This window comes from Manis pentadactyla, chromosome 4, assembly GCF_030020395.1.
Source record: "Manis pentadactyla isolate mManPen7 chromosome 4, mManPen7.hap1, whole genome shotgun sequence".
Taxonomy (NCBI): domain Eukaryota; kingdom Metazoa; phylum Chordata; class Mammalia; order Pholidota; family Manidae; genus Manis; species Manis pentadactyla.
Window position 1 is genome coordinate 41,267,648 of NC_080022.1, and position 27,049 is coordinate 41,294,696.

Consider the following 27,049-nt stretch of genomic DNA (forward strand, 5'->3'; position numbering starts at 1 on the left):
GTGAGCTCTTTATATATTCTGGACATCAAGCCTTTATCGGATGTGTCATTTTCAAATATATTCTCCCATACTGTAGGGATCCTTTTTGTTCTATTGATGGTGTCTTTTGCTGTACAGAAGCTTTTCAGCTTAATATAGTCCCACTTGTTCATTTTTGCTGTTGTTTTCCTTGCCCGGGGAGATATGTTCAAGAAGAGGTCACTCATGTTTATGTCTAAGAGGTTTTTGCCTACGTTTTTTTCCACGAGTTTAATGGTTTTATGGCTTACATTCAGGTCTTTGAACCATTTTGAGTTTACTTTTGTATATGGGGTTAGACAATGGTCCAGTTTCATTCTCCTACATGTAGCTGTCCAGTTTTGCCAGCACCATCTGTTGAAGAGACTGTCGTTTCGCCATTGTATGTCCATGGCTCCTTTATCAAATATTAATTGACCATATATGTTTGGGTTAATGTCTGGAGACTCTAGTCTGTTCCACTGGTCTGTGGGTCTCTTCTTGTGCCAGTACCAAATTGTCTTGATTACTGTGGCTTTATAGTAGAGCTTGAAATTGGGGAGTGAGATCCCCCCTACTTTATTCTTCTTTCTCAGGATTGCTTTGGCTATTCGGGGTCTTTGGTGTTTTCATATGAATTTTTGAATTATCTATTCCAGTTCATTGAAGAATGTTGCTGGTAATTTGATAGGGATTGCATCAAATCTGTATATTGCTTTGGGCAGGATCGCAATTTTGACGATATTAATTCTTCCCAGCCACGAGCATGGGATGAGTTTCCATTTGTTAGTGTCCCCTTTAATTTCTCATAAGAGTGTCTTGTAGTTTTCAAAGTATAGGTCATTTACTTCTTTGGTTAGATTTATTCCTAGGTATTTTATCTTTTTGATGCAATTGTGAATGGAATTGTTTTCCTGATTTTTCTTTCTATTGGTTCATTGTTAGTGTATAGGAAAGCTACAGATTTCTGTGTGTTAATTTTGTATCCTGCAACTTTGCTATATTCTGATATCAGTTTTAGTAGTTTTGGGGTGGAGTCTTTAGGGTTTTTTATGTACAATATCATGTCATCTGCAAATAGTGACAGTTTAACTTCTTCTTTACCAATCTAGTTTCCCTGTATTTCTTTGTTTTGTCTGATTGGTGTGGCTAGGACCTCCAGTACTATGTTAAATAGCAGTGGGGAGAGTGGGCATCCCTGTCTAGTTCCCGATCTCAGAAGAAAAGCTTTCAGCTTCTCACTGTTCAGTCTAATGTTGGCTCTGGGTTTATGATATATGGCCTTTATTATGTTGAGGTACTTGCCCTCTATTCCCATTTTGCTGATAGTTTTTATCATGAATGGATGTTGAATATTATTACATGCTTTTTCAGCATCTATGGAGATGATCATGTGGTTTTTGTCTTTCTTTTTGTCGATGTGGTGGATGATGTTGATGGATTTTCGAATGTTGTACCATCCTTGCATCCCTGGGGTGAATCCCACTTGGTCATGGTGTATGATCCTTTTGATATAGTTTTGAATTTGATTTGCTAATATTTTATTAAGTTTTTTTTTTTCCTCAATAATTATTTTTATTGAAGGGTAGTTGACACACAGTATTACATTAGTTTCAGGTGTATAACATGGTGATTCAACATTTATATACATGATAATTCTAGGTATCAGCTATCACCATACCAAGTTGTTACAATATTTTGACTATATTCCTTATGCTATACATTACATCCCGGTTACTTATTTATTTTACAATTGGAAGTGTGTTTATATATATATCTGTATATATATATATGTATATATATTTTTTATTTTTATTTTTTGAGGGCATCTCTCATATTTATTGATCAAACGATTGACAACAACAATAAAATTCTGTATAGGGGGGGTCAGTACTCAATGCACAATCATCAGTCCACCCCAAGCCCAATTTTCGTCAGTCTCCAATCTTCTGATGCATAACGAACAAGTTCTTACATGTAGTACAAATTCTTACATAGTGAATAAGTTACATGGTGAACATTACAAGGGCAGTCATCCCAGAAGCTTTCGGTTTTGTTCATGCATTATGAACTATAAACAGTCAGTTCAAATATGAATATTCATTTGATTTTTATACTTGATTTATATGTGGATACCACATTTCTCTCTTTATTATTATTATATTTAATAAAATGCTGAAGTGGAAGGTAGATACGAGATAAAGGTAGAAAACAGAGTTTAGTGTTGTAAGAGAGCAAATGTAGATAGATGATCAGGTGTGTGCCTGTAGACTATGTGTTAATCCTAGCTAGACAAGGGCAATAAAACATCCACGTATGCAGAAGATTTCTCTCAGAACATGAGGGGGGAGGTTCTAAGCCTCACCTCTGCTGATCCCCATTTTCTCACCTGATGGCCCCCTGCGACTGTGCCTGTCTTAGGTTGTTCCTCCCTTGAGGAATCTTACCCGTCTCTGGCTAACCAGTCATCTTCCGGGGCCATACAGGGAAATGTAAAGTTGGTAAGTGAGAGAGAAGCCTTATTGTTTGAAAAGATTAGCTTTTTACTTCTTTGCATATTTATGCCCTGTAGCTTCTATGCCCAGCATTTGTCTTGAGTTGTCTTTACCACTTGGAAGAATTATGATACTCGGTAAATTCGACATGTGGCACGAATTCTATTTAAGTGTTGTAATTAGGTAGGAAGAAGAAAGGCTATAGAAGTAGCAGGCGGAAGAAGACCTGGGAAGATTGATTTTTTCTTTGACATATCTTCTTGTAGAGTAACGTCAGCACGGATAGGTTTTAAACTACTAATTAAATTGTGCGCACACATTAACATAATAGGAGTACAGTTACGTAACCAAAGCATACCTGTAATTACCAGCCATCTCCAGTGAAACCAAGAAAACCAGTTAGACACCTTAGGCATTTGTGAAAACTTATCTATGATATGGTGGATATTGTCCAACTGAACTTGAACAGTCTGAGAATTCAGATAAATTAAAACAACCCATTCCTGGGGACTATTCACATCCCACATGTTCTTTTAACAGTAAATAGTCTGTGGTTGTAAGATTTTGGAGCGCTACAATTTGCACTTCTCCTAATTCTTGGTTGAGTTCCAACAGTATAGATCCAGTCAAATTTGTTGTTTTACTGTATGCACAGGCCAGCTTAGATATCTCCTTCCTCATTCCCATGGCAAGTCCAGGAACTGGTGGGATGAGTGCATCTACACCTGTGGCAGTGTGTGGATCTTTGTTGGGTGTTTTTTTTGCTGATCATCTTCTGTCATGAGTCTTCCAGAGAGTGCTGATGTTGGAAGTTCTTTTTCATATCGTATCTTAGTTCATTTTTGGGGTAGCCAAATTAGGCTTTGATCCTCTGTATAAACACAAACAGACCCTTTGCCTACACTTTTATATATCCTTTATATCATTATGTAGAACTCTTTGGAGGTCACCACACAGGAACTGCTTTTTTTTTTTTTATCATTAATCTACACTTACATGACGAATACTTTGTTTACTAGGCTCTCCCCTATACCAGGTCCCCCCTATATACTCCTTTACAGTCACTGTCCATCAGCATAGCAAAATGTTGCAGAATCACTTCTTGTCTTCTCTGTGTTGTACAGCCCTCCCCTTTCTCCCACCCCACTATGAATGCTAATCTTAATACCCCCCTTTTCCTCCCCCCCTTATCCCTCCCTACCCACCCATCCTCCCCAGTCCCTTTCCCTTTGGTACCTGTTAGTCCATTCTTGAGTTCTGTGATTCTGCTGCTGTTTTGTTCCTTCAGTTTTTCCTTTGTTCTTATATTCTACAGATAAGTGAAATCATTTGGTATTTCTCTTTCTCCGCTTGGCTTGTTTCACTGAGCATAATACCCCCTAACTCCATCCATGTTGCTACAAATGGTTGGATTTGCCCTTTTCTTATGGCTGAGTAGTATTCCATTGTGTATATGTACCACATCTTTTTATCCATTCATCTATCGATGGACATTTAGGTTGCTTCCAATTCTTGGCTATTGTAAATAGTGCTGCGATAAACATAGGGGTGCACTGATCTTTCTCATACTTGATTGCTGCATTCTTAGGGTAAATTCCTAGGAGTGCAATTCCTGGGTCAAATGATAGGTCTGTTTTGAGCATTTTGATGTACCTCCATACTGCTTTCCACAATGGTTGAACTAACTTACATTGCCACCAGCAGTGTAGGAGTGTTCCACTTTCTCCACAGCCTCACCAACATTTGTTGTTGTTTGTCTTTTGGATGGCAGCCATCCTTACTGGTGTGAGGTGATACCTCAGTGTAGTTTTAATTTGCATTTCTCTGATAATTAGCGATGTGGAGCATCTTTTCATGTGTCTGTTGGCCATCTGTATTTCTTTTTTGGAGAACCATCTGTTCAGTTCCTCTGCCCATTTTTTAATTGGGTTATTTGTTTTTTGTTTGTTGAGGCGTGTGAGCTCTTTATAAATTCTGGACGTCAAGCCTTTATCGGATGTGTCATTTTCAAATATATTCTCCCATACTGTAGGGTTCCTTTTTGTTCTATTGATGGTGTCTTTTGCTGTACAGAAGCTTTTCAGCTTAATATAGTCCCACTTGTTCATTTTTGCTGTTGTTTTCCTTGCCCGGGGAGATATGTTCAAGAAGAGGTCACTCATGTTTATATCTAAGAGGTTTTTGCCTATGTTTTCTTCCAAGAGTTTAATGGTTTCATGACTTACATTCAGGTCTTTGATCCATTTGGAGTTTACTTTTGTATATGGGGTTAGACAATGGTCCAGTTTCATTCTCCTACATGTAGCTGTCCAGTTTTGCCAGCACCATCTGTTGAAGAGACTGTCATTTCGCCATTGTATGTCCATGGCTCCTTTATGAAATATTAATTGACCATATATGTCTGGGTTAATGTCTGGATTCTCTAGTCTGTTCCATTGGTCTGTGGCTCTGCTCTTGTGCCAGTACCATATTGTCTTGATTACTATGTCTTTGTAGTAGAGCTTGAAGTTGGGGAGTGAGATGCCCCCTACTTTATTCTTCTTTCTCAGGATTGCTTTGGCTATTCGGGGTCTTTGGTGTTTCCATATGAATTTTTGAATTATTTGTTCCAGTTCATTGAAGAATGTTGCTGGTAGTTTCATAGGGATTGCATCAAATCTGTATATTGCTTTGGGCAGGATGGCCATTTTGACGATATTAATTCTTCCTAGCCATGAGCATGGGATGAGTTTCCATCTGCTAGTGTCCCCTTTAATTTCTCTTAAGAGTGACTTGTAGTTTTCAGAGTATAAGTCTTTCACTTCTTTGGTTAGGTTTATTTCTAGGTATTTTATTTTTTTTGAGGCAATTGTGAATATAGTTGTTTTCCTGATTTCTCTTTCTGTTGGTTCATTGTTGGTGTATAGGAAAGGTATAGATTTCTGTGTGTTGATTTTGTATCCTGCAACTTTGCTGTATTCCGGTATCAGTTCTAGTAGTTCTGGGGTGGATTCTTTAGGGTTTTTTATGTACAGTATCATGTCATCTGCAAATAGTGACAGTTTAACTTCTTCTTTACCAATCTGGATTCCTTGTATTTTTTTGTTTTGTCTGATTGCCGTGGCTAGGACCTCCAGTACTATGTTAAATAACAGTGGGGAGAGTGGGCATCCCTGTCTAGTTCCTGATCTCAGCGGAAATACTTTCAGCTTCTCGCTGTTCAATATAATGTTGGCTGTGGGTTTTTCATAGATGGCCTTTATTATGTTGAGGTACTTGCCCTCTATTCCCATTTTGCTGATAGTTTTTATCATGAATGGATGTTGAACTTTGTCAAATGCTTTTTCAGCATCTATGGAGATGATCATGTGGTTTTTGTCTTTCTTTTTGTTGATATGGTGGATGATGTTGATGGACTTTCGAATGGTGTGCCATCCTTGCATCCCTGGTATGAATCCCACTTGGTCATAGTGTACGATCCTTTTGATGTACTTTTGAATTCGGTTTGCTAATATTTTGTTGAGTATTTTTGCATCTACGTTCATCAGGGATATTGGTCTGTAGTTTTCTTTTTTGGTGGTGTCTTTGTCTGGTTTTGGTATTAGGGTGATGTTAGCTTCATAGAATGAGTTTGGGAGTATCCCCTCCTCTTCTATTTTTGGAAAACTTTAAGGAGAATGGGTTTTGTGTCCTCTCTGTGTGTCTGATAAAATTCCCAGGTACATCCGTCCTTTCCGGGTGTTTTGTTCTTGGGTAGTTTTTTGATTACCGTTTCAATTTCTTTTCTCGTAATTGTTTTGTTTAACTTTTGTGTTTCTTCCTTGGTCACTCTTGGAAGGTTGTATTTTTCTAGGAAGTTGTCCATTTCTTCTAGGGTTTCCAGCTTGTTGGCATATAGGTTTTCATAGTAGTCTTTAATAATTCTTTGTATTTCTGTGGAGTCTGCCATGATTTTTCCATTCTTACTTGTTATTCCATTGATTTGTGTTGATTCTCTTTTTCTCTTAATGAGTTTGGCTAGAGGCTTATCTATTTTGTTTGTTTTCTCAAAGAACCAGCTCTTGGTTTCATTGATTTTTGCTGCTTTTTTATTCTTCTCAATTTTATTTATTTCTTCTCTGATCTTTATTATGTCCCTCCTTCTGCTGACCTTAGGCCTCATCTGTTCTTCTTTTTCCGATTTCAATAATTGTGACATTAGACCATTCATTTGGGATTGTTCTTCCTTTTTAAAATATGTTTGGATTGTTATATACTTTCTTCTTAAGACTGCTTTTGCTGCGTCCCACAGAAGTTGGGGCTTAGTGTTGTTGTTGTCATTTGTTTCCATATATTGCTGGATCTCCATTTTGATTTGGTCATTGATCCATTGATTATTTAGGAGCGTGTTGTTAACCCTCCATGTGTTTGTGAGCCTCTTTGCTTTCTTTGTACCGTTTATTTCTAGTTTTATGCCTTTGTGGTCTGAAACGTTGGTCTGTAGGATTTCAATCTTATGGAATTTTCTGAGGCTCTTTTTGTGGCCTAGTATGTGGTCTATTCTGGAGAATGTTCCATGTGCACTTGAGAAGAATATATCCTGTTGCTTTTGGATGTAGAGTTCTATAGATGTCTATTAGGTCCATCTGCTCTACTGTGTTGTTCAGTGCTTCCGTGTCCTTACTTATTTTCTGCCCAGTGGATCTATCCTTTGGGGTGAGTGGTGTGTTGAAGTCTCCTAGAATGAATGCATTGCAGTCTATTTCCCCCTTTAGTTCTGTTAGTATTTGTTTCACATATGCTGGTGCTCCTGTGTTGGGTGCATATATATTTAGAATGGTTATATCCTCTTGTAGGACTGAGCCCTTTATCATTATGTAGTGTCCTTCTCTATCTCTTGTTACTTTCTTTGTTTTGAAGTCTATTTTGTCTGATAATGGTACTGCAACCCCTGTTTTCTTCTCACTGTTGTTTGCTTGAAATATGTTTTTCCATCCCTTGAGTTTTAGTCTGTACATGTCTTTGGGTTTGAGGTGAGTTTCTTGTCAGCAGCATATAGATGGGTCTTGCTTTTTTATCCATTCTGTTACTCTGTGTCTTTTGATTGGTGCATTCAACCCATTAATATTTAGGGTGACTATTGAAAGATATGTACTTATTGCCATTGCAGGCTTTAAATTCGTGGTTACCAAAGGTTCAAGGGTAGCCTCTTTAGTATCTTACTGCCTAACTTAGTTTGCTTATTGAGCTGTTATGTACACTGTCTGGAGATTCTTTTCTTCTCTCCCTTCTTGTTCCTCCTCCTCGATTCTTCATATATTGGGTGTTTTATGCTGTGCTCTTTCTAGGAGTGCTCCCATCTAGAGTAGTCCCTGTAAGATGTCCTGTAGAGGTGTTTTGTGAGAAGCATATTCCCTCAGCTTTTGCTTGTCTGGGAATGGTTTAATCCTGCCATCATATTTAAATTATATTCATGCTGGATAGAGTATCCTTGGTTCAAGGCCCTTCTATTTCATTGCATTAAATACATCATGCCATTCTCTTCTGGCCTGTAGGGTTTGTCTCGAGAAGTCTGATGATAGCCTGATGGGTTTTCCTTTATAAGTGACCTTTTTCTCTCTAGCTGCCTTTAAAACTCTTTCCTTGTCCTTGATCTTTGCCATTTTAATTATTATGTGTCTTGGTGTTGTCCTCCTTGGATCCTTTGTGTTTGGGGTTCTGTGTATTTCTGTGGTCTGTTCGATTATTTCCTCCCCCATATTGGGGAAGTTTTTAGCAATTATTTCTTCCAAGATACTTTCCATCCGTTTTCCTCTCTCTTCTTCTTCTGGTACCTCTATAATAGGGATATTGTTCCTTTTGGATTGGTCACACTGTTCTTTTAATATTGTTTCATTCCTGGAGATCCTTTTATCTCTCTCTAAGTCGGCTTCTATGTGTTCCTGTTCTCTGGTTTCAATTCTATCAGTAGCCTCTTGCAACTTATCCATTCTGCTTATAAACCTTCCAGAGGTTGTTTCATTTCTGTAATCTCCTTTCTGGCATCTGTGATCTCTCTCCAGACTTCATCCCGTTTCTCTTGCATATTTCTCTGCATCTTTGTCAGCATGTTTATGATTTTTATTTTGAATTCTTTTTCAGGAAGACTGGTTAGGTCTGTCTCCTTCTCTGTTGTCTCTGTGATCTTGGTTTGCCTGTAATTTTGTCTTTTCATGGTGATAGGAATAGTTTGCAGAGCTGGGACGAGTAACATCTGGGAGAACATCACTTCTTGTTGGTTTGTGGCCCTCCTCTCCTGGGAGAACAGCGACCTCTAGTGGCTTGTGCTCAGTAGCTGCGCTCAGACAGGGCTTCTGTTTCTTGCCCACCTGCTGTGGAGTTTATCTCCGCTGTTGCTGTGGGCGTGTCCTGGCTCGGGTTGTTGCTCCAAAGTGGTGGAGTCCCGTTGGAGGGGGAGCGGCCGGGAGGGTATTTATGTCCGTAAGTGGTCTCCGTGCTCCCTGTAGCCCAGTGGATTAGAGTGCCCGGAGATCCCCGGATTCCCTACCTCTGGACTAAGTGTCCCGCCCTGCCCCTTTGAGAGTTCCAGAAACCTCCCGCCAAAACAAAACAAAGACCACAGAAAAAAAAAAAATTTTTTTTTAATTAAAAAAAAAAAAAAAATGGCTGGTCGTTTTTCTTTATTCTCTGGCGCCAGCCTCAGGCCCCCGCTCGCCGGTCTTGGTGCTCTGTTTCCCTAGTATTGGAGTCCCTGTCCCTTTAAGACTTGCAAAAAGCGCTCACCAAAACAAAAGAGCAACAACAACAAAAAATGGCTGCTAGCTTTTCTTTTGTTCCCCGCAGCCGGCCTCTGATACCCACTCGCCGGTCTTGCTGCCGTGTTTCCCTTGTATTGGGGTCCCTGTCACTTTAAGACTTCCAAAAAGCACTCACCTCAGCAAAACAACAACAACAACAACAACAACAACAACAACAAAATGGCTGCTCGCTTTTCTTATGTCCTCCAACGCCAGGCCTCCGGTACCCACTCACCGTTCTTGCTGCCCTGTTTCCCTAGTATCCAGGACCCCACGTATGCACTGTGCCTGTGCTCTGGTCCGGATGGCTGGGGCTGGGTGTTCAGCAGTCCTGGGCTCCCTCTCCCTCCCGCTCTGCCTCCTCTTCTCCCTCCAGGAGTTGGCGGGAGGGGCGCTTGGGTCCCGCCTGGCCGGGGTCTGTTTCTTAACCCCTTCGCGAGCCGCTGGGTTCTCGCAGGTGTGGATGTGGTTTGGATGTTGTCCTTTGTCCTCTGGTCTTTATTCTAGGAAGAGTTGTCTTTGTTATATTTTCATAGATATATGTGGTTTTGGGAGGAGATTTCCGCTGCTCTACTCAGGCCACCATCTTGGCTCCCTTCCCCATTTTTTTAATTATATGTCTTGGTGTTGTCTTCCTTTGATCCTTTGTGTTGGGAGATCTGTGCACTTCCATGGCCTGAGAGACTATCTCCCTTCCCAGATTGGGGTAGTTTTTGGCAATTACCTCCTCAAAGACACTTTCTGTCCCTTTTTCTCCCTCTTCTTCTTCTGGTCCCCCATAATGTGAATATTGTTCCATTTGGATTATTCACACAGTTGTCTCAATATTCTTTCTTTTCTGTTTTTCCTCTCTGTGCCTCAGCTTCTTTGTATTCCTGTTGTTTAATTTCTATTTCATTTATCATCTCCTCTGTTTCATCTAATCTGCTTTTAAATCCCCCTATTGTATGTTTCATTTCAAATAGTGTATTTTTCAAAGTTTGTATCTCATTCTTGATTTCCTTCCTGATTTTTTGAACATTTTTCTGTAACTCTATTAGCACATTTATGATTTTTATTTTGAAATCTCTTTCTATCAGATTGATGAGTTTAGTTTCACTTGTCCCTCTTTCTGGTGTTTGTGGGATTCTTTCTTGCACCAGTTTTCTTTGATGTTTCATATTTGTAGTCAGTACCCTCTAGTGCCCAGAAGCTCTTCTCTCTGGAGCTGGGCAGCCCCAGGAGTGATGGCCAGTGTGGCCAGCTTGCGGCGCTAGTGCCCCTTGGGGGGAAAGAGGTCTTTCCTGCTTCCCAGTTGCAGTGTGTGTCTCCACTGCCAGGACCAGTGGCCTGGGTGTGCAGGGAGGAACCTCTATATCATGCAGTTGTAGCTGCCATAGGCAGGGCTGCCCCCTGGCTAGCCTGGTGTAATGGTCGGGGCAGCTGTTTTGTGATCCGGTGCTTTCTAGGAGGGTGGAGTAGTAGGCTGTGTATCATGGTGAGGGGACTCATCACTGCACTGCCAGCCAGGGGAATGGAGTGCCTTGAAGCTCCTGAAAGTTCCCAGTCTGCCAGGTAGAGCATGCACGGACATTTTGCCCCACTTGTCCTTTCTCCTAAGCAGCAAGCTCTGTGCAGTCCTTGCCCCTTTAGTAGCTGTCTTGTTGTTAGGAAGTCCCTCAGTCTGCCCGCCTTTCTTTTGAACCAGATCAGCCAGTTATGGATACCTGTTTCCCACAAGTGGCTGGAATCTCAGTCTCTCCAAGTATTCTGCCTGTCTTAGTTTTTTAGTACCACCAATCTCCAGAGCACCATGTAAGGTAGCTTTGTGCTCCCAGAGCAGATCTCCAGGGCTGGGTGTTCAGCAGTCCTTGGCCTCCGCGTCCTCCCGGCTCCATTTTCCTTCCTCTCATGAGTGAGTTGGGTTGGGGGAGGGTTTGGATCCTTCTGTATCACAGCTTTCGTACTTTATCCTTTTCCTTGAAGTCTGCTGTTTCCCCGAGGTGTAGGCAGTCTGCCACAGCCTCCTTTCCTGTTTCTCTTTCAGGATTAGTTGTGTTTGCTATATTTTCATATTGTATGTGGTTTTGGGAGAAGGTTTCTGTCTCACTTCTCATGCCACCATCTTTAAGCCTGTTTATATACTAGTCTTTTTGTGTTGTGTGTGACATTTTAAAATAGTTCATGCCATTTATTTTGTTGGATTCTGGATTCGTCTGATGATTTCCTAGTTATGTATTTTTGGATTATTTTCACTTATCTCTTTTGATGTTTCCTAATTCAAAACCCTCACAGTGGTACTATCATCAGGCCTTATCTTAGCCTTTTTCTATTTACTACAATCTTATTTTAAAAGTGGAAGAGGATGAAGGATAAACATGTTGGTTCTTACTTTGTTTGAATTGTGTTCTAACTCTCATTGGGTATTTTCAAATCTAATTGTTTTTGTGTATTGCCTTGACACTTTTGGAGGGAAGATAAGTATTAGGTAACGTAAGAGGGATATTAAATACTTACGGAATATTTTTGTTAACTGTGTTTTTCCTAACTATTGTTAGTAAAAACTCTTTGATCCTGCTTAGTGTTGAGAAATATTTAATAAAATATGAGTCCTTCTTGTATTTTAAATGGAATAAAAATAAGACTGTCTTTAGTACCTCAGCTTTCACTTCTGAACATGAATTCCTGTAACTCAGTATTTGTTTTTGAGGAGTGTCAACTTTGATTGATGGTAATATGTTACCATCTTAAGTTTAGAATCTAAAAACAATGATACAGGCTATGTTCATTGGATATTCTGTAGTCAATGAAAGGAATGAGGCAGATCTTTATGTACATACATGCAGATATCCTCAACAAATATTTAATTAATTAATTTTTTCCAGCTTTATTAAGATATAATTGCCATATAGTATGTGTAAATTTAACGTATAGAACATGATTTGATATATATTGCAACATTATTACCACAGTAAGGTAGGTAGTACATCCATCACTTTTGAGATCTCTCCCAGCAGTTTACATATACAATACAGTATTGTTAACTAACTACAGACATCATTCTGTATTTTAACTCCCATATAGTCTTCTTACTACTGGAAGTTTGCCTGTTGCTCAGAACATTGCATATAGAGCATTTGTGGCTTAAAGTGGGACAGTTTTCTTTAAAACATAACCCCATGTTGTTGGCTTGTTTTTACCTCGTTCTTGCATAGGGGAGTATAGAAAACAGTTGTTAAAGTATAAACTATTCCTTAAACTTTGGTTATTTGAGGTTTTACTTCATACATGACTAATTTAATTTTAGGAATATTTACTGAATATCAACATAGGGCTTATTGTGGAGAACATGGTCTTTGCTTGGCTCAGTCTAGTAGGGGAAATTTACAGGGTAAACAGCGTTTCATCAGTAAATAGTACTTGAGCACCTTAGGCGTACCAGACACTGTTCTGAAGCACAAAATGAGTCAGATGTAATTCTTTCTCCCTAAGGAAATGCAGTCTTATGGGTGAGTCATTATAGCACAGGGCATGCCAAAACAGGAGACTCTGGGAGCCCAGGGACAAGACTCCGAATCAGAGAGGTAAGGTAAGTTGCTTGATGAGTGACAGCAAGGCAGAAAATTAGGGTCAAGGATATTCTAAGCTGAGGAACTTTGGATGAGAAATCCCAGAGGCAAAAAATGTGACCCATTTGGGAAATTGCAAAGAGATAAAGCTAAAGAAAGCCATGTTTCTCAAAATGTGGTCTGCTGTCTGCCTGAGTCAGAATCATTGCTAGTGATTTTTAGACCTCCGATTCTTAGCTTTCCAGGTGATTCTCAAACTCACTAAAATATGAGAAACTGTGCTAGAGTTAAGGGACATGAAAGAAGAATGAAAATATTGTGTAATATATGCTACATTAAAAACACATAAAAATCTATGACTAGGTTTATTTGTATAGACTATAAAAACATTTTCATTTTAAACCAGCTAATTTCTATCCTTATGTGATTTTGGGGGGGTGAATGGGAGGAATATTATTATAAATTTTGTCTCTGTATCCCCATATTATTCTAAAAATAAACTGTTAATCTTTTATTCATTGCATGTTTTTGTTTTTCTTTTAGTCCAAGGATAAAATGATGAGAGGCTCTCGCAGAGGATGTGTTAGACTCAGAGTGAGTATTTTATTCATTTTTATGAGAACTAATTTTAACAGAATGGAAAAAATACGTATTTTGATGGAATCATAGAAGTCATTGCATTGGTTTACTTTTCCTACTTGATTATTGTATAGGCAACTGAAGCTCAGAGAGAAAAATTAATTTCTCCAGCATAATTGCTAGTCTGTGCTAGAACAAGGATGAGAACTCAATTCTTTTGGCACATTATTTAATGTTGTATCCATGACAATGCAACTGCTGATTAAAATTTTTTTTTTTAATTTTGGTATCATTAATCTACAATTACATGAGCAACATTATGTTTACTAGACTCCACCCATCATCAAGTCCCTGCCACATACCCCATTACAGTAACTGTCCATCAGCATAGTAAGATGCTGTCGAATCACTACTTGTCTTCTCTGTGTTGTACAGCCCTCCCTGTGCCCCACCCTACATTATATCTGCTAGTAGTAATCCCCCCTTTTTTTCCCCTTATCCCTCCCTTCGCATCCATCTTCCCCAGTCCCTTTCCCTTTGGTAACTATTAGTCCATTCTTGGGTTCTGTGAGTCGGCTGCTGTTCTTTTCCTTAAGTTTTTTTTTTTGTTATTTTTTTTATATTTTGGTATTGTTACTCTACAATTACATGAGGAACATTATGTTTACTAGACACCCCCATCACCAAGTCCCCCCCACATACCACACTACAGTCACTGTCCATCAGCGTAGTAAGATGCCATAGAATCACTACCTGTCTTCTCTGTGTTGTACAGCCCTCCCTGTACCCCACCCTCACATTATACATGCTAATTATAATGCCCCCTTTCTTTTTTCCCTCCCCTTATCCCTCCCTTCCCACCCATCCTCCCCAGTCCCTTTCCCTTTGGTAACTGTTAGTCCATTCTTGAATTCTGTGAGTCTGCTGCTGTTTTGGTCCTTCAGTTTTTTCTTTGTTCCTATACTCCACAGATGAGTGAAATCATTTGATACTTGTCTTTCTCCGCCTGGCTTATTTCACTGAGCATAATACCCTCTAACTCCATGCATGTTGTTGCAAATGGTAGGATTTGTTTTCTTCTTATGGCTGAATAATATTCCATTGTGTATATGTAACCACATCTTCTTTATCCATTCATCTACTGATGGACACTTAGGTTGCTTCCATTTCTTGGCTATTGTAAATAGTGCTGCGATAAACATAGGGGTGCATCCATCCTTTTCAAACTGGGGTGCTGCATTCTTACGGTAAATTCCTAGGAGTGGAATTCCTGGTCAAATGGTATTTCTATTTTGAGTTTTTTGAGTAACCTCCATACTTCTTTCCACAATGGTTGAACTAATTTACATTCCCACCAACAGTGTAGGAGGGTTCCCTTTTCACCACAACCTCGCCAACATTTGTCGTTGTTTGTCTTTTGGATGGTGGCAATCCTTACTGGTGTGAGGTGTTATCTCATTATGGTATTAATTTGCATTTCTCTGATGATTAGCGATGTGAAGCATCTTTTCATGTGTCTGTTGGCCATCTGAATTTCTTTGGAGAAGTGTTTGTTCAGATCCTCTGCTCATTTTTTAATAGGAGTATTTGCTTTTTGTTTGTTGAGTTGCTTGAGCTCTTTATATATATTGGATGTCAACCCTTTATCGTATATGTCATTTATGAATATATTCTCCCATACTGTAGGATGCCTTTTTGTTCTATTGACGGTGTTCTTTGCTGTACAGAAGCTTTTCAGCTTGATATCATCCCACTTGTTCATTTTTTTTTTTTCCCTTGCCAGAGGAGATATGTTCATGAAGAAGTTGCTCATGTTTATGTCCAACAGATTTTTCCCTATGTTTTTTTCTAAGAGTTTTATTGTTTCATGACTTACATTCAGGTCTTTGATCCATTTTGAATTTACTTTTGTGTATGGGGTTTGACAATGATCCAGTTTCATTCTCTTACATGTAGCTGTCCAGTTCTGCCAACACCAGCTGTTGAAGAGGCTGTCATTTCCCCATTGTACGTCCATGGCTCCTTTATTGTATATGAATTGATCATATATGTTTGGGTTAAAGTCTGGGCTCCCTATTGTGTTCCACTGGTCTGTTGTGCCAGTACCAAACTGTCTTGATTACTGTGGCTTTGTAGTAGAGCTTGAAGTTGGGAAGTGAGATCTCCCCCACTTTATTCTTCCTTCTCAGGATTGCTTTGGCAATTTGGGGTCTTTTGTGGTTCCATATGAATTTTAGAGCTGTTTGTTCCTTTTCATTGAAGAATGCTTTTGGCAATTTGTTAGGGATTGTCTTGAATCTGCAGATGGCTTTACGCAGGATGGCCATTTTGACAATATTAATTCTTCCTAGCTAAGAGCATGGGATGAGTTTCCATTTGTTAGTTAGTGTCTTATTTAATCTCTCTTAAGAGTGTCTTGTGGTTTTCAGGGTATAGGTCTTTCTCTTCCTTGTTTAGGCTTATTCCTAGGTACTTTATTCTTTTTTTTTTTTTTTTTTTTAGATAATTATTTTTTATTGAAGGGTAGTTGACACACAGTATTACATTACATTAGTTTCAAGTGTACAACACAGTGATAAAACATTTATATACATAATTCTAAGTTCCAGCTATCACCCTACCAAGCTGTTACAATATCTTAACTATATTCCTTATGCTATACATTACATCCCAGTTACTTATTTATTTTTAGGTATTTTATTCTTTTTGATGCAATTGTGAATGGAATTGTTTTTCTGATTTCTCTTTCTGCTAGTTCATTGTTAGAGTAAAGGAAAACAACAGATTTCTGTGTATTAATTTTGTATCCTGCAACTTTGGTGAATTTTGCTATTAGTTCTAGAAGTTTTGGAGTGGAGTCTTTAGGAATTTTTATGTACAATATCATGTCTTCTGAAAATAGTGAGTGTTTGATTTCTTCTTTGCCAATCTGGATGCCTTGTATTTCTTTGTTTTGTCTGATTGCTGTGGCTAGGAACTCCAGTACTATGTTGAATAACAGTGTGGAGAGTGGGCATCCCTGTCTTGTTCCCAATCTTAGAAGATAAGCTTTCAGCATCTCACTATTAAGTATGGTGTTGGCTGTGCGTTTGTCATATATGGCCTTTATTATGTAGAGGTACTTGCCCTCTATACCCATTTTGTTGAGAGTTTTTATCATGAATGGATGTTGAATTTTGTCAAATGCTTTTCAGGCATCTATGGAGATGATCATGTGGTTTCTGTTCTTCTTTTTGTTGATGTGGTGGATGATGTTGATGGATTTTCAAATGTTGTACCATCCTTACATCTCTGAGATGAATCCCACTTCATCATGGTGTATGATCCTCTTGATGTATTTTTGAATTCAGTTTGCTAATATTTTGTTGAGTATTTTTGCATGTATGTTTGTCAGGGATATTGGTCTGTACTTTTCTATTTTGGTGGGGTCTTTGCCTTGTTTTCGTATTAGAGTGATGCTGGCTTCATAGAATGAGTTTGGATGTATTCCCTCCACTTCTATCTTTTGGAAAACTTTAAGGAGAATGGGTATCATGTCATCTCTATATATGTCTGATAAAATTCAGTGATGAATCCATCTGGCAGGGGATTTTGTTCTTGGATAGTTTTTTGATTACCGATTCAATTTCGTTGCAGGTCATCAGTCTGTTTAGATTTTCTGTTTCTTCCTTAGTCAGTCTTGGAAGGTTGTAGTTTTCTAGGAAGTTGTCCATTTTTTCTAGGTTTTTTAGCTTGTTAGCACATAGATTTTCATAGTGTTCTGTAATAATTCTTTGTATTTCTGTGAGATCTGTTGTGATTTTTTCCTTTCTCATTTCTGATTCTGTTGATGTGTGTAGATTCTCTTTTTCTCTTAAGGAGTCTGGCTATGGGTTTATCTATTTTGTTTATTATCTCAAAGAACCAGCTCTTGGTTTCATTGATTTTTTTTTATTGTTTTGTTCTTCTCAATTTTATTCTTCTCTTATCTTTATTATGTCCCTCCTTCTGCTGATTTTGGGACTCATTTTTCTTCTTTTTCTAATTTCAATAATTGTGACTTTAGACTATTATTTAGGAATGTTCTTCCTTGTTTAGAAAGACCTGAATTCCTATATACTTTCCTCTTAGAACTGCCTTCGCTGTGTCCCACAGAAGTTGAGGCTTTATGCTTTCCATGTCATTTGTCTCCATATATTGCTTGATCTCTGTTGTAATTTGGCCATTGATCCATTGATTATTTAGAAGAATGTTGTTAAGCTTCCATATGTTTGTGAAAGTTTTTGTTTTCTTTGTTCAATTTATTTCTAGTTTTATGCCTTTGTGGTCTGAGAAGTTGGTTGGTAGAATTTCAATCTTTTTGAATTTACTGAGGCTCTTTTTGTGGCCTAGTATGTGATCTATGCTGGAAAATGTTCCATGTGCACTTAAGAAGAATGTGTATCCTGCAGGTTTTGGGTGTCGAGTTATGGAGACGTCTATTAAATCCATCTGTTCTAGTGTGTTTTTCAGTGCCTCTGTGTCCTTACTTATTTTCTGTCTGGTGGACCTGTCCGTTGGAGTGAGTGGTGTGTTGAAGTCTCCTATCATGTATGCATTGCATTCTATTTCCCCCTTTAATTCTGTTAGTATTTGTTTCACATATGTTGGTGCTCCTGTATTGGGTGCATATATGTTTATAATGGTTATTGTCTAGTTGGACTGACCCCTTTATCATTATGTAATGTCCTTCTTTATCTCTTGTTCCTTTCTTTGTGTTGAAGTCTATTTTGTCTGATACTAGTACTGCAACACCTGCTTTTTTCTCCCTGTTGTTTGCATGAGATATCTTTTTCCATCCCTTGGCTTTTAGTCTGTATATATCTTTGGGTTTAAGGTGAGTCTCTTGTAGTCGGCTTATAGATGGTTCTTGTTTTTTTATCCATTCAGTGACTCTGTGTCTTTTGACTGATGCATTCATTCCATTTACATTTAGGGCGATTATTGAAAGATATGTACTTATTGCCATTGCAGGCTTTAGATTTGTTGTTACCAAAGGTTCAAGGGTAATTTCCTTACTATCTAAGTCTAACTTAACTCACTTAGTATGCTGTTACAAATACAATCTAAAGGTTCTTTTCTTTTTCTCCTCCTTTTTCTTCCTCCTCCATTCTTTATATATTAGTTATCATATTCTGTATTCTTTGTCTGTCCCTTGATTGACTTTGGGGATAGTTAATTTAATTTTGCATTTGCTTAGTAATTAGCTGTTCTACTTTCTTTACATTGGTTTTATTACCTCTGGTGACAGCTATTAAACCTTAGGAACACTTCCATCTATAGCAGTCCCTCCAAATAGACTGTAGAGACAGTTTGTGGGAGGTAAATTCTCTCAGCTTTTGCTTATCTGGAAATTGTTTAATCCCTCCTTCAAATTTCAATGATAATCTTTCCGGATAAAGTAATTTTGGTTCCAGGCCCTTCTGCTTCATTGCATTAAATGCATCATGTCACTCCCTTCTGGCCTTTCAGGTTTCTGCTGAGAAATCTGATGATAGCCTGATGGGCTTTCCTTTGTATGTGATCTTATTTCTCTCTCTGGCTGCTTTTAATAGTCTGTCCTTATTCTTGACTGTTGCCAGTTTTATAATTATATGTCTTGGTGTTGTCTTCCTTGGGCCCGTTGTGTTGGGAGATCTGTTGATTTCCATGGCCTGAGAGACTATCTCCTTCCCCAGATTGCGGAAGTTTCCAGCAACTACCTCCTCAAAGACACTTTCTATCCCTTTCTCTCTCTCTTCTTCTTCTGGTATCCCTATAATGCAAATATTGTTCCATTTGGATTGGTCACACAGTTCTCTCAACTTTCTTTCATTCCTACAGATCCTTTTTTCTCTGTATGCTTCGCCTTCTTTGTATTCCTCTTCTCTGGTTTCTATTTCATTAATCGTCTCCTCCACCATATCCAACCTGCTTTTAATACCCTCCATTGTGCTCTTCAACGATTGGATCTCCGACCTGAATTCATTCCTGAGTTCTTGGCTATCTTTCCATACCTCCATTAGCATGTTGATAATTTTTATTTTGAACTCCCTTTCGGAAGAGTCATCAGGTCCATGTCATTTAAATCTTTCTTCAGAGTTATGTTAATTTTACTCTTGACCAGATTCCTTTTCCGTTTCATATTTGTATATGGCGCCCTCTAGTGTCCAGAAGCTCTGCTCTGGAGGTGCTCAGCTCCTGAAGCAATGTCGGGGGTCACAGGGGAGCGGTATTGATGCCTCGGGGTAGGAAAGAGTTGTTCCCTTCTTCTCGGCTGCTATGCCTCTGTCTACTGCCTGAACCAGTGGGCTGAATATGGAGGTATAAGCTTTTGTCCCAGTGCAGCCTGATACAAATCCCTGCGTTCCTCAATCAGCTGGAATTTCAGAATTCTGCCTGTATCAGCTTTCCAACCCTGTAATCACGTGAGTATCATGAAAGCACCATGAAATGTAGGTTTGTGCTCCCAGAGTAGATCTCTGTAGCTAGGTATTCAGCAGTCCCAGGGCTTCCACTCCCTCCTTGCTCTGTTTCTCTTCCTCCTGCTGGGGTGCAGGAAGGGCTTGGGTCCTGCCAGGCCACAGCTTTGGTACGTCACCCTGTTCCATGAGGTCTGCTGTTTTCTCCAGGTGTATGCAGTCTTGCGCCATCCTCTCTCATGTTGGTCTCAGGATTAGTTTCACCAACGATATTTTCTAATTGTGTACGGTTTTAGGAGGAAACCTCTGTCTCTTCTCTCACACGGAGGCAGAAACCTTAAAGGCCAGAAGGGAGTGACGTCTTTATTTGATGGCCAGTGGAGCTTATGCCTCTGGATCCCACAGGTCTGTAGCCAAGACAGAGCTACCACCCCCAGAGTAAAGCAAGAGGCAATGGAACCAGGAGCTCAGTCTTTCTGTGAAGGAGATCTATTAGCTTTAATCCTCTCTCTTTCTTCATCTACCTTAAATCTTTTATCAGGCAAATTACTTGTTTCTGTTTCCTTAAGGTTTTTTTTTCCTGAAGTTTTATCAGTTTTCATTTGGAACTTATTCCTCTGTTTCCTCTTTTTGTTTGACTCTCTGTTCATTTCTGTACAGTAGATGAAACAACTACCTGTCACAGTCTTTAAGAGTGGCCTCATATAGGTGACAAAACTTGTCATTCAACCCTTCCTCAGCTCTTGATTCTCTCCCAAATCTTTGTGTTTTCCAAGTAGCGTATTATTTTTTAATAGTTCACAGTAGTTGAGGATGTGCCAAGACCCACCAGCCCCAAAGGTGAGGTTCTCAGCACCTTGATTCTAATTGACTGGAAGCTAAACCCTCAGGCATCAGCTTTTAAAAGTATGCAAATATATATAGCTTTGTGGGACTGCAAGGTTAACCCTACTGGGCACCGGAGCCATGCTGTCTGGAGGTTGCAGAAATCAGGGCTCCAGATAAGTGCACGAGGTGTTTTCTGAGTGATAACAGTGAGCTGGAGCAAGGCAGAGCAAAAGCACTAAGGTGGCATCCACAGTCTACATTCCTTGAGACCACCTCTAAATGTGTGCTAAAGTGGAAGCTTGCCTTTCAGGCCAAAGCTCCAGGACAAGGAAATTTTGTTCACAGAAAAAATGGAGTGTGTGTCTCCATTTACTCCAGTCTACTGTCTGTGTAATGCCTTGAGGGTGGTAGCTTACCAAGGACTGTCTCTCTGATTGCCACAGTCCATGGAACCCAGGAATACAGGCCCCACTGGCACCAGAGCCTGGTGATTAAGGTGCATCCTCTGGGCAGCAGCTGTAAAAAGGGGCACCAGGTATTAAAAATCAAGGCACCACGTGCCTCTAATGCTCCCCTCCGTCCAGGAGATACTGGTGCTGTGTAGTGTGGCAGAGGGTGTGTGCAAAGATAGCACCTGCTCTCAGAGTTCTGTGGGAGGGATTACTGTTAGCCCAAGATGCATGTTTAATTAGAAGCCTTCCCCTTAAGTTGAAGTCATGAAGATAAGCTAATAGATCTCCTTCACAGAACGACTGAGCTCCTGGTTCCATTGCCTCTTGCTTTACTCTGGGGGTGGTAGCTCTGTCTTGGCTACAGACCTGTGGGATCCAGAAGCATAAGCTCCACTGGCCATCAAATCAATGTGATGTAGAGGTGTCCTTTGGCAGCAGTTGCAAAAATCAGGATGCCAGAGACAGGAATATGATCTGCTTTTGGGATGACATCAATTATTTACAGTCTCATGGATCCAGGAACACATGTTCCCCTGGCTTCAGAGCCAGGTGATCAAGTGGTGCCCCCTAAGTGATAGCTGCAAAAACTGGGGTACCAGATGCATGTAAAAACTCCCTTTCAGGAGATACTGGTGCTCTGGAACATGGCAGAGGAAGAGTGTGAAGATGATTCCCTCTAGTCTCTGTCCCTGGAGAGTGTTCCATTAGGATCCTGGATGTGATGTTAAATTAGATGCCTGCCCCTCAGGCTGAGGTTTTAATATAAGCAGGTGAGCCTACTTCACTTTAAGTCAGGATATGATTGGCTGCCTCTGAACTGGACCCTGGGATTGGTAGGTTTTAGTGTGCACACCCTTTTATCAGATCCCTAGAATCTTGTGGGTCTTGGGATGAATTTCAAACTTAGATGTTTGGGGTGAGGGGTGGGGCTTGTCTCTCAAGTGAATATCTTAAAGGTTGTGATGCCTAATGTGGGGTTTGAACCCTTTGCTTCTCAAGGAAAAGTTTTGAGTTTTGAGTTTTCTTCCTGTTGTGGGATGCCGTGCTGGGGGTGAGGTATGGCAAGATTGTATCCCAGCTTTTCTTCATTTTGATGTCGTTTTCTTATTTGTTGGATGTGTAGTTGTGACTTAGCCAGCCTTCAGGTTTTTTAAGAGGATATTATTCCATATGTAGCTATAAGCTCAGTGTGTCTGTGGGAGGAGGTAAGCTCAAGATCTTCCTATGATGTCATCTTGAACCAGAACCTGAAATCAAATTTTAATGGAAACATTCTGGTGCTAAGATAGGAGTAAGTATGGTGAAATTACAGAAATGAAACAGACCTGTTTTGAGCAGATGGTGTGTATATGTGAACATAGAGATTTAAAAAAAAAATTTAACTTATTATACTGTTTACTGTTTTTTTTTTCTGTACTTTGATTTCTCTTTTATCTTCTTGATTTAATTGCTTTCCTAAGCACTTGCTATTATTTACCTCAGTCACCATTCAGTCTGGTATTAACTGCTTTCTTGGCTTGAGATGGCTTAGTAGTGAGACTTTGGCAGAGCTGTACTAAGAAAGCTCTTAAGTTGAATTCAATCTTGATTTGAGGCACTCTCTCATTGTTACAGTTAATGCACAATTTTTTTCTTTTAAATATAGCTTAATTAATTATTAACCCTTATGACTACTACCCAGGTTAAGAAGTAGAATTTTGCCAGCTACCCCAGAAGCCTCTATATGTGCCCTATTCAAATTACAGCTCCCTACATGTCTCCGAAAGTAACCAGTATTCTATCATAGTAATCACTTCTTGGATTTACATTACTAAATTCTATACATTTATCTTGCCCTTTCTAAAAAATTTGATACCTTTTGTTTGCAATTAATCTTGAAGGATCCAGACCCTTTGATCTGTAGGGCTATTTCCATAGTGTAGATGTTACCAATTGCATACTGGTACAGTTTAGCATGTTTCTCTGCTTCTGCTTTACCTACACATTGGAAAAACTTGATCTAGAGATTGGATCAGACTCAGGTATGATCTCTTTAGCATTATAACAGGTGGTGCTCTGTTCTTTTATCAGGAGGCACATAATGTCTGGTTTTTACTGTTTGTTGATATTAGCAGCTATTGATGCTCAGTACCTAGATTCATTAACTCTTTTGGTGGTTACACAATTATGATATTTTATCGTGTAAATTTTATCAAAATAGTTTTATCAGAGGACATTCCTCTTCATCTGTTCTCTGGTTACCCAGTGGTGATATAGTTCAAGTGAACAGGATAAATGCTTGATTATTTCCTTTTGCTTACCCAGTTTTCAAGATAATGAATTGACTTAAAACAACACTCATGTATATCCAAAAGAATTGAAAGCAGACTTGGACAGATATTTGTAACCATGTTCATAGCAGCATTAGTCACAATAGTCTAGAATTTGAAGCAACTCAGTGTCTATTCAGTGGGTGAATGGATAAACAAAATGTGGTATATACATAGAATGGAATATCTTTTAGTCTCAAAAAGAAATTGTGACACATGGTACAATATGGATGAACTTTGAGTACATTATGCTAAGTGAAATAAGCTAGTCACAGAAAGACAAATACTGTATGCTTCTACTTATATGTGGTATGTAGAGTAGTCAAATTCATGGAGACAGAAAAGTGAAATGGTGGTTTCCAGGGGTTGGGGGCAATGGGACAGAGGAGTTAGTGTTTAATGGATACAGAGTTTCAGTTTGGGAAGATGAAAAAGTTGTGGAGATGGACAGTGTGATGGTTCCACAACAAAGTGGATGTACTTAATGCCACTGACTCGAACACTTAAAATGTTTAAATGGTAAATTTTATGTATATTTTACTATAGTTAAGAAACCTTTGCCCATTTATTGTCTCACAGTTCTGTAGATCAAACATCTGAGAAGCATTCTCTGCTTAAGCTCTCAGAAGGATGCAATCTATGACCTCACTGAGCTCTTACCTGGAGGTTCGGGGAAGACTCCAAGGGAGAATTTGCTTCCAGGCTCATTCAGGTTGTTGGCAGAACTCACTTCCTGTGGCTCTAAGGTTGAAACTCAGCAAGTTTTCTTGCTGGCTGTCAGCTCGGTTCTGCTCTCAAATTCTAGAGGCAGCACCTACTCCTTGTTATATTGCTCCTTCATCTTTAAGTCAGCAGTGTACAGGTGCATTACATCGTAGTGTTTTGAGTCTCTCTAACTTGCCATTCTCCTACCAGCTGCAGAAAATACTTTGCTTTTAAAAGGCCTTATGTGATTGGGTTAGGTTATACCCACAAGGTGATCTCCCTTTTGCACTATCTCTAATCATCCTAGTGATAATTCATCCTGTAACATAATCACTGTAGAGATACCATGTTCACAGTTTCCACCCTTATTAAAAGGGGAGGAGGTTATACAGGGTGTGGATAAAATGAGAGTTCCTGTGGCCAGGATTCTCACCTGGCCCTGGTTGACTAGCTCATTGCACACCTGTGGGCAATACATGGCTGTTGACTCTATATAAAGAGCTCTGCCCAGTGCTCTGGACACAACATGGTGGCAGGGCTGCAAGGCTGCAGGAGAGCAGAGCAGAGGCTGGAGTGGTGTCAGTGCCGAGGACAGAGACCCAGAGGATGGCTGTGCAGGACGACTGTGCAGAGAGGCCCAGAGGACGGCTGTGTGGGACGACTGTGCAGGCAGAGAGGCCCAGAGGATGGCTGTGCGGGCAGAAGGGCCTAGAGGCAGAGACTGGCTTGCTGCATGCAGACTTGCTCTGAGCAAACGGGATTCTAGTGACTGACCTGCCACCTGGAAATAAAGTTGGATATAACCCTTTCACCCCAAGAACGTTTTGCTCTCAATTTCTTTGGTCACATTGAATCCATAGTGAAATTGCCCGGGGCTGAAACCCATTGGCAAGACAATTGGTGTAGTCAGGATTCATTGTTGACCAAGGAAAAAGACAGGCTGCCCTTATGGGAGGGGTGCTTCAGAGGGCTGCCCCTATGAATGGGGAGACAGTGGATCATCCCCCAATGGGTACGTGGTCTGAGGTGGCTTGCCTCCTAGAGGACTGGGCCCCACCCCAGAATTGGAGGCAAGTAGAGGTGACACTGAGGCAGTAGGAGTGGCTCTTGGTATAGTAAGCAGATCTTTTGAGAAGCAGACTCCCTGTGAGGCAGCGGGGACTATGGGTTTGCTGGTTCTCACACTCTTAAAAAGGTCTACAGAGGAGACCCAAGAAATGGCGGCATGAGAATGCAAGCTGCAAACTTCTGTGGATTCCCTGAGGAGGGAAATGGCATTGATGCGAGAGGCAGCACGAGAACATGAGCTGCAGACTTCAGTGAATTCCCTGAGGAGGGAAATGGCATTGATGTGAGAGGAGGTGGCACGAGAATGTGAGCTGCAAACTTCTGTGTGGATTCCCTGAAGAAAGAGATGGCATTGATATGAGAGGAGGCAGCACGAGAGTGCCGGCAGCAAGGTGCCATTGGAGACGAGATGGCAGCACTGCCAGGTGTTCTGAAGAAGGAAGAGGCCATCAAGGAAAAAGACGACCTCCTAAGGGAAGCACAGGCGGAGGTGGCACGAGAATGTCAGCTAAGAAGCATTGAGGTGAAGGTAAGAAACCTTCTGAAGACTGAGGTAGCATTGCTGCAGGGCACAGTAGAAAAGGTAAAGGTTGTAGCACAGGAGGCACTCAGGGGAGGGGAGAAAAAGGTGCCATCAGCCCCAGAAATAGAGGAGCTGGGGAAGGATGAAGAGGTGGTGCTGGAGGCACTGGCCCCTCCTGTATTGAAAGCACGCCCAGTGGTTGTAAAGAAAATGAAGACCCAGCAGCCGAAAGTTCCCCAAGGATAGGAACAGCCCCCTCCCCAGGTCGTGGAGCACTCTATGGTCAACCCCTATACTCAGGCTGAGCTGGTGGCTGTGGGACTTAGGGGTGGATGGAATTGTTCTGTTGGGATCAGAGATGGGAAAGCTGTCTTCCTTGACAGTGCAGCCCGCCTTGAGGCAGCGATTACAAAATGTGAGGTGACATGTACAGTAGCTGAAGCAACGAGAACCCAGAAAGAAGTAAGACTTGTTACTCACAGGATGAATTTGAGGGGCCTCGTGAGGGTTACAAGGACCCAGATGTGGGTTGATTTGATACGGTCAGGAATAGATGGAAGGATATTAGACGGGAGGCCAAACAGGATCTTACTGGAGCTATGGCAACAACTGAAACCAGAGCTGCAGTTCAAGCTATTAAGACTAAAGAGGCAGAGGTCAGAGACCAAGCCACAAGTCCGGCCTGTGTGTCTGCAAGACTTTTTGCTGGAGAGGCTGGAGAACAATGTTTGAGCTTCCTTGCACAGGGACCATTGCAGAGGACTATCGGCACATAGATTGAGAGGAGACAATCCTGGAGGGATGGAGTGTGGATAAAATGAGATTTCCTGTGGCCAGGATTTTCATCTGGCCCTGGTTGACTAGCTCACTGCACATCTGTGGGCAATACATGGCTGATGACTCTATATAAAGAGCTCCGCCCAGTGCTCTGGGCATGACAGGGTGGCAGGGCTGCAAGGCTGCAGGAGAGCAGAGCAGAGGCTGGAGTGATGGCAGCACCAAAGACAGAGGCCCAGAGGATGGCTGTGTGGGATGACTGGGCAGAGAGGCCCAGAGGATGGCTGTGCGGGAGAGGGGCCCAGAGGCAGAGACTGGCTTGCTGCATGCAGACTTGCTCTGAGTGAACGGGATTCTAGTGACTGACCTGCCACCTGGAAATGAAGTTGTGTATAACCCTTTCACCCCAAGAATGTTTTGCTGTCAGTTTCTTTGGTCACATTGAATCCATAGCGAACTTGCATGGGGCTGAAACCCATTGGCAAGACACAGGGGTAAAGGTCATTTACTTGGGGGGGGGCATCAGATTTTGCCTACTATGCAGCACCATAGAAGAACCAGATGTACCTGTGTTTGCATCTTACTACTGTCCTT

General features: G+C 40.6%; 1 protein-coding gene and 1 long non-coding RNA gene across 6 annotated transcripts in view; one reads left to right on the forward strand and one right to left on the reverse strand.

Moving 5' to 3' along the window:
- The window catches only part of OSBPL9 (oxysterol binding protein like 9), a 195,720-nt gene that overhangs the window by 45,588 nt on the left and 123,083 nt on the right, over positions 1-27,049 (forward strand). For all 5 annotated transcript variants that reach the window (XR_008997005.1, XM_036893093.2, XM_036893094.2 and 2 more), the window contains exon 2: positions 13,339-13,389. Coding sequence is in view for 4 of the 5 variants with exons in the window: in XM_036893093.2 (XP_036748988.2) it covers positions 13,339-13,389 (51 nt within the window). In the remaining variant the exon portion in view is untranslated. The remainder of the gene's footprint in view (positions 1-13,338; positions 13,390-27,049) is intronic.
- LOC130683349 (uncharacterized) overlaps positions 1-27,049 on the reverse strand; it is a 111,013-nt gene that overhangs the window by 31,486 nt on the left and 52,478 nt on the right. The window lies entirely within an intron of this gene.